This window comes from Scardinius erythrophthalmus (assembly GCF_964197995.2).
Source record: "Scardinius erythrophthalmus genome assembly, chromosome: 1".
In the NCBI taxonomy this organism is placed as follows: Eukaryota; Metazoa; Chordata; class Actinopteri; order Cypriniformes; family Leuciscidae; genus Scardinius; species Scardinius erythrophthalmus.
Window position 1 is genome coordinate 45,328,971 of NC_138221.1, and position 7,049 is coordinate 45,336,019.

Here is a 7,049-nt window from a genome sequence, read left to right on the forward strand (position 1 = left end):
TAAAAATACATTAAAAAAAAATATTCTCGTTTTCCACAGAAAAAAAATAAAATGCATACAGGTTTAAGTGTGGCCATTTTGGGGGGTTTAATGTGCTCATGTATTTTTTCCCTTTTCTCTTGTTTCAGTTTGGTCAATAATCATTCTCTCTTTTGCGTTGAAAAAATGCCTTCAATCCATTTCAATCAGTCACTATAGTTTGCTAAAAAGGGGTTTGATTAGAAATTACATCAGCCCAACTCTCTGCCTGAAAACAATGAAATCATAACTGTCAAATAACATGAAATATACATATTAAAGAATAAATTTCAGTTTTCTGAATTGCTAAAACACATTTCTCGAAACCATCACCCTTTCTCAAAACCTTAAACCTTATTTTATCTGTGCTCAAAATCACAATGCTATCAGATCATACACACACGAGTCAATAATATAAACACTACATATCATTCGTCAGACACTACATCAAAAAATGGAGAACACAATCCAAATGCAGTTACAGGAAAAATGATATTGCAACAAAGAAAAATAATTTTGCAATTACGTAAAAAATAGTAATCACACCTTACAGCAGTAGGTGAATAAATTGTATTCTGTATGCACTGCAAGTATAGTATTGTACTGAATATTGTAGGCCTATTGAATGTCTGTATATTTAGCACTTGCATACTGAGAAAATACAGTAACCCATCTGCAAAAGCCAAAAAGGTTAAAAAAAAGTATAAATGAAAAGCATGTTACAGTAAAGTACACTCAGAAGAGTTGTGCAACTGCAAAATCAAGGTCAATGAGAGATTCATTCTGCCTAAGCATCACATCTTCATGTTGGGTCCAGCCTGAGGACTTTGTCCAAATCACAGGCAATGTCTTCTCTTGCCAGGTAAAGGGAAAACCCCTCTGTTCCAGATCCAGCATTGACCACATTCTCCACACCTTGCTCTTTCTCATCCTCCTCCTCTTCCTCCTCATCCACCACCTCTTACACATATTCCATCCATTATTGGTTTCAACGTTCAGAGCAACATTTTGAGTCAATTTTGGCACTCTGAACTGACTTGTTGTATTACAGTTAGTTTAATCACATCATTAGAAATAAGTGTAAACAATTTTGAGTCGTAAACGATGACAAGTGTTGTAGTTATGTTTAACTTTTGCCTGCCTGTGTTTAGCGTTTTGAAACATAAATGCATCACAGTGTGAATGAAATGTGTTTAGAGTTTTGCAAAAAGAGTGCATGAGATTTGCAAATGGTGTCTTAACTAGCCTACCTAAAGCAAATGCTTAACAGAAAGAGTGATTTATTCGACAAATTGGATTAGGCTATTGTAAATTTGGTTCAGAGAATGGGATTTAATGTTTTAGCAATTCAGAAAAACTGTAATAATCGCGCTACAGTTTGGTCCAATGAAAGTCACGCCTTAAAAGAGCGGAAAAAACGCACAGAAGTTGAGCCTATGACGGAGAGCTGCAAGAAAGAGGGCGGGGAATTTAGTAAATCACGTGATTATCGTCCAATCAAATAATTGAATAGTCACAGCAAAGAGGCGGGATCAATACAAGTGTGCTTTTCATGAGCTTTGCTGCAGTCGTAGTGGAATCCAGTTTATCGAAATGGCGGAGACGGCAGACGGAATGGAGGTAAGCTGGAGCTACTCAAGGCCATTTCGCGTAGAGCACCTCCGACATGACTTAGCTATTTGCTATAGCCGAATCGATATGGCAGCTTTGTTTGTTAAGTCCTGGTCATGATTCTTTAGTCTTTGATCACATTTGTGTGCTGCGTATGTAATGTGCGCACACGCATCTTGAGCATCCATTTTAGCCAGCCTCGGATAATTCATTCATTTCGCATCACGTGTCGGCTATTGCTAATTGGCTAAAATGAGTTAGATCCGATAACAATGTTATGTGCAACCCTTAATTTATGGGATTCAATCTATTGGTGCGAGTCCTGATAGCTGGCTGCCCGTTTCGTGCCCGTGAGGGTCTTTTAGAGCACGCTGGCGGGGTGCTTGAATGACTTATTGTTTGAAGCACAGACCGCATGGGACTTGAACACCGCATCTCGATGACTGTGAACTACTTTTGCTACTTATTGTAGCTTTGTTCATCAACCACGATTAATCCGATTTTAATTAACGATTGATGATTAGGGTGTTGTATTTGGCGGTGTGGTAACTTAGTTTATTTCTTTTTTCATCGACCACGTTTTCCCCTCATGCGTGTAATCTAAATGTTAAAGAGGTCTTCCGCCGCTGTTATAAACAATTAGTGATTTTGAAAGGCGAATTAGTATAACGGCATAACATTACATTAGTATACTTTTTTTTCTCTCTCATTTGAAGTTTTGCTGTAAAATAGACTTATTCTGTTTATTGACGAGGTTTGAATTATCGATCAAAAGCATTTGTTTTAACTCTAAAGGTTATTTTTATGCCGGTTGGTGGCGACAAATGATTTTGTTGGTAGCGAGAATTCAAGCATTTCAGTTAATTGAATTCGTTAAAACGACACCGAGTCACTTTATTGATATTTGCATATATGCAAATCGACTGAGACAGCGGAATATTCTGAAGCATTGCCCACAATTCCATACAAATTACATCAAAGCATATTTATGATTACCTTTAAGTCTTGTTGGGGATTTCCCCATGAAAATGGTATTTTAAAATGCAAAAGACACTGCCAAAACTTCAGTGAAGCCTAGCTCATGCTTTCATAGTGCATAATTTGCGATTTTTCTTTTTAAATGTCTTTCTTTATTTGAGGTGTCCCAGGGAGAGAGCTCAGTGAAACCTGCAGCAGAAGATATGACCTCCAAAGACTACTACTTTGATTCCTATGCACACTTTGGCATTCATGAGGTACAGTCCTATTGGTTCTCGTCTCATGAATAGTACAATTAAATGTCTTCAAATCTGTGACTAATGTAAACCCATTCTGTGTCCACAGGAGATGCTGAAGGATGAAGTTCGTACTCTGACGTATAGAAACTCAATGTTCCACAACAAGCATCTCTTCAAGGATAAAGTGGTGCTGGATGTGGGAAGTGGAACCGGCATCCTCTGTATGTTTGCAGCCAAAGCTGGGGCCAAGAAAGTTATTGGGGTCAGTGTAAATCCTACCTGTTTCTGTAAATGCCACCTCTTTGTTTTCAACCGGTTTTGTTATGGATACTGAGTGATTTATCTGAATGAGGTAATTGCCCAGTTATCATGCTGTGCTTTTGTCAGGTTTTTCATTCTTTTGTCATTCGTTCCCCAGATTGAGTGCAGCAGTATATCAGACTATGCTGTGAAGATTGTGAAGGCCAACAAGTTGGATCATAGTAAGGACTTCTCAGAACTTTTGACTTCCACATTCTTACAGACCTTATTTGCACAGCCAAGTCATAGCTTTTGTGATTTTTTTTTTTTAAACTGAGTTTATTGTGTTGTGAGTTATGTTCCTTAAATACTTAACCTTTATTTTCCCTGTCTAGTCGTTACCATTATTAAGGGGAAAGTGGAGGAGGTCGAGCTTCCTGTGGAAAAAGTAGACATAATCATCTCTGAGTGGATGGGCTACTGTCTCTTCTATGAATCCATGCTCAACACTGTCATTTATGCAAGAGACAAATGGCTGGTGGGTGTATGCTAATGTCCTTAAGCATCGAAGTGTTGGAGCTATTCAATATAGAAATTGTGCATGCAGAGCTTAACTTGATAAATGTTCACGTTGCCCTTTGTTTTCCTTCTTCAGAAACCTGATGGACTGATTTTCCCTGACAGAGCCACGCTCTACGTCACTGCTATTGAGGACCGACAGTACAAGGACTACAAAATTCACTGTATGTCAATCTCTGAATGCACTTTTGAGGGTTTCAGTTGTCTGACAGATGACTTTCATTTTCATCTTTGGATTTCTTGTTTTGTTTTTTTCATTAGGGTGGGAGAATGTTTATGGATTTGACATGTCCTGTATCAAGGAAGTGGCTATTAAGGAACCTCTAGTGGATGTTGTTGACCCCAAGCAGCTCGTGAGCACTGCCTGCCTCATTAAGGTTAGTTTACTCCACCAAAAATGTGCTCTGATACATAAAGCTTTTCATATAAACCTTGCTTTATTCAACCTATCCATTATCTCGTTTCATTAGGAGGTGGACATCTACACGGTGAAGATTGAGGACTTGTCCTTCACGTCACCTTTCTGCCTGCAGGTGAAAAGGAATGACTACATCCATGCACTGGTAACCTACTTCAACATAGAGTTCACTCGCTGCCACAAGAGGACAGGCTTCTCTACTAGTGAGTACTGTTTTTCTTTGCCCTCTCTCTACGGTACCATTTTCACCGAGTTTCTTAAAGATTATATAAACCCTGTTGAAAAACAAAGTGAATTTGTCTTTTAGGCCCTGAGTCTCCTTACACTCACTGGAAGCAGACTGTGTTCTACCTTGATGACTATCTGACGGTAAAGACTGGAGAGGAGATCTTTGGCACCATCAGCATGAAACCTAACATCAAGAATAACGTAAGCCCCATCTGTACTTTAATATTCTAAAAGCACACTTTTAGAATAGAATCTTGCATGAAAGTGTAGAAAAATATATATTTTAGATCTAGATTGTATTGCATTTACATAAAGGTTGATTGGGTTCTAAAAATATATATGCTAGGGTTTTTCCTTGGTGAAGTTGTTTTATTTTTTAAAAGCAAATATTTGTAAACCATTTATTTGATCAAAAATAGTAAATTGCACTTTTAAAAATAACTTTTCTATTTTAATTTTGATGTGCCAAATCTGAATTTCTGGCATTACTCCAGTCTAGTGTTACATGATTTTTCAGAAATCTTTGTAATATGATGATTTGGTGGGCAGCGATTTCTCATCAATGCTGTTTTTTAGGAATCTTTGATTAGAATGTTCGTTCAAAACAGCATTTATTTGAAAGATGTCTTTTGTAAGACACTTTTGGTCGTCTTTGCTAAAATAATACTTGTATAAAAAACAACTTTTGAACAGTAGTGTATTGCAGACTTGAAACAAAATGATCAAAGCCCCCCCCCCCCCCCCCCCCACTGCTTAATACTGTTTTAGCAGCAACATGAAAATATTGAATTTCCCAATTTTAGTCTTCATTTTGGTCTAACTTTTTAACCCCTACCCCCCTTATCTTCCAGAGAGACCTGGACTTTAACGTCGACATTGACTTCAAGGGTCAGCTCTGTGAGGTGTCCAAGACGTCGGAGTACAGAATGCGTTAGATTCCTTTAGCATCAGTGTGTGCGAGGCAACTCAGAGCAGTGTATGCGTGTGTGTGAAACATGTACTTTGTTACATGACTGTGCGTGACAGACATTTTTAAAGATTCTGTTTTACAGAATGTTGTCTGACATGGAGGAGTTTGAGAGTTATTGAACATTTTTAAATTAACTTTTTTTCTTTTTTTTTTTTTGATTTGTGTAATGCACCAAAGGGGACGAAACATGGCAGATTTGTGCTTTTTTTTCCATGTGCAAATTTCCTTTTTGGCCCTGCTTTTTCCAAATTTTAGGTGGACTGTCTTAGATGGGATCCATTGAATTTATGCATGCGTGCACACACATACAACTGCTCTCTTTTGCCTGTTTGTCTCTTTATGACAACATGTCATCCATGTGTATGTCTTTTATTTTTATTTTCCCTCCTGCCATGATGACGTGTGTTGGTCACTGTAAAAAAAAAAAATGCAAATCAGCAGTTTGTATTTTGATATTCAATCTGGTAAAGCTAACATATTACTTGTAGGTAAAACCTGTTGTCATGTTTCACTGTGGTCAGGAGCTCTTCCCAGTGATTTCTGAATGAGCCCATATCACTTTGTATTTCTGCAGTTGTTTTGGACCATCAGTAGAGGGCACCTCCATAATGTGCCATTTGTCTTCTGTGGAGTAACTGTTTTAATTCATGTAGTGCTCCTATGTCCTCCTTTGTTTACCCCCCTTTTCTTTTCTTTAAATGATACTTGTGGCAATGACCCAAATGGAGGATAATATCGTGCTATGGATGAGATGGTGTAGTATTCTCTTGTACAGCTCGTAGGTGGTGTTAATGAGCACTATTTTAGATCTTTTGATCTTTTTAATGTCATATAGGAAGAATCTTCAACCAATGGCTGACTGTTTAGTTTAAGCTTATCTGCTGCTCTTTTGCACTATAAGCACTTAAAACTAAGTTTCTCAAACCCAGAGCTACAATTTAATTCCACAGAGGAAAACCTTCAGACTAAATTTTCCGTAGAAGTGCTTTTATTGAAGGGTGATGCTTTTCCTGTGTTTGAGTAACTTCACATTTGTTCCATATTGTGATCTTCTCTCAGTGTTGCTGTGTACAACAGTGTTTTTGTCGAGGGGTGCAAGTTCACGTTTTGTGTCTAGCACTGGTGTGGATTATTACCAGGCAGGCATTTGTCCACTAGGAATTGTTTTTTTCTTTTCTTTTTTTGAAATAAAAACAAATTAAACCTGCATTTGTTTTTCAATTATTAAAAAATGCAAACTTGCTAAACTAGCTTTTCGTTTAGAATTATGAAAGTATTTTATATAGGCACATTTATAGGCAGAGTTATTCAAGTTTAAATTTTTAGTAATCTGCTTAATGCTTACTTGATAAAGTTGTTTTGAATTGCTTCTAGATTAAGCTGAGACATTTAGGAAATGTTGCAGCCCTACGCTCCCCGAAGTTCATTTTATAGTTCTTTTATTTTTAATTTGTGTACCAACTGCTATTGTTTATGCTGGAGCTATAGTCATTGGAGGTTGAATCTTTAATTGTTCTGCTTTCAGTTTTTACAAACATAGCTGCACACCTGCTTTTATATAGTGTGTACTGCGGCTCACATATCTGAATTAATATTTGTGCTTGATTTGCTCTCTTTTATTAAGTTCGTTAGGGCTTCATCCTTTTGCATTGTTTTATGGTGTAAATTTATACCTTAACACTTTTAACCTTATTTAGTATTCTCAGGTTGGGTAAAGTAGGTCAAATCTGACCTAAATCATAAACGTTCAAATGGTACTTAAAATTTG

The 7,049-nt window shown here is 37.2% G+C and overlaps 1 protein-coding gene across 2 annotated transcripts; it reads left to right on the forward strand.

The window, feature by feature from the left end:
- The first annotated feature begins 1,539 nt into the window (after window positions 1-1,539).
- On the forward strand, window positions 1,540-6,488 carry prmt1 (protein arginine methyltransferase 1). 2 transcript variants are annotated; one of them, XM_081379223.1, is made up of 10 exons: window positions 1,540-1,638; window positions 2,769-2,864; window positions 2,953-3,108; window positions 3,265-3,328; window positions 3,482-3,624; window positions 3,742-3,829; window positions 3,927-4,042; window positions 4,136-4,286; window positions 4,391-4,512; window positions 5,163-6,488. In XM_081379223.1, the coding sequence occupies exons 1-10, from the start codon at window positions 1,612-1,614 to the stop codon at window positions 5,244-5,246; spliced, it is 1,047 nt and encodes a 348-aa protein (XP_081235349.1). In that variant the 5' UTR covers window positions 1,540-1,611; the 3' UTR covers window positions 5,247-6,488. The 2 variants fall into 2 exon arrangements, with proteins under 2 accessions (XP_081235349.1, XP_081235350.1); XM_081379224.1 differs by having other exon boundaries at window positions 2,778-2,864.
- Window positions 6,489-7,049: the final 561 nt, after the last annotated feature.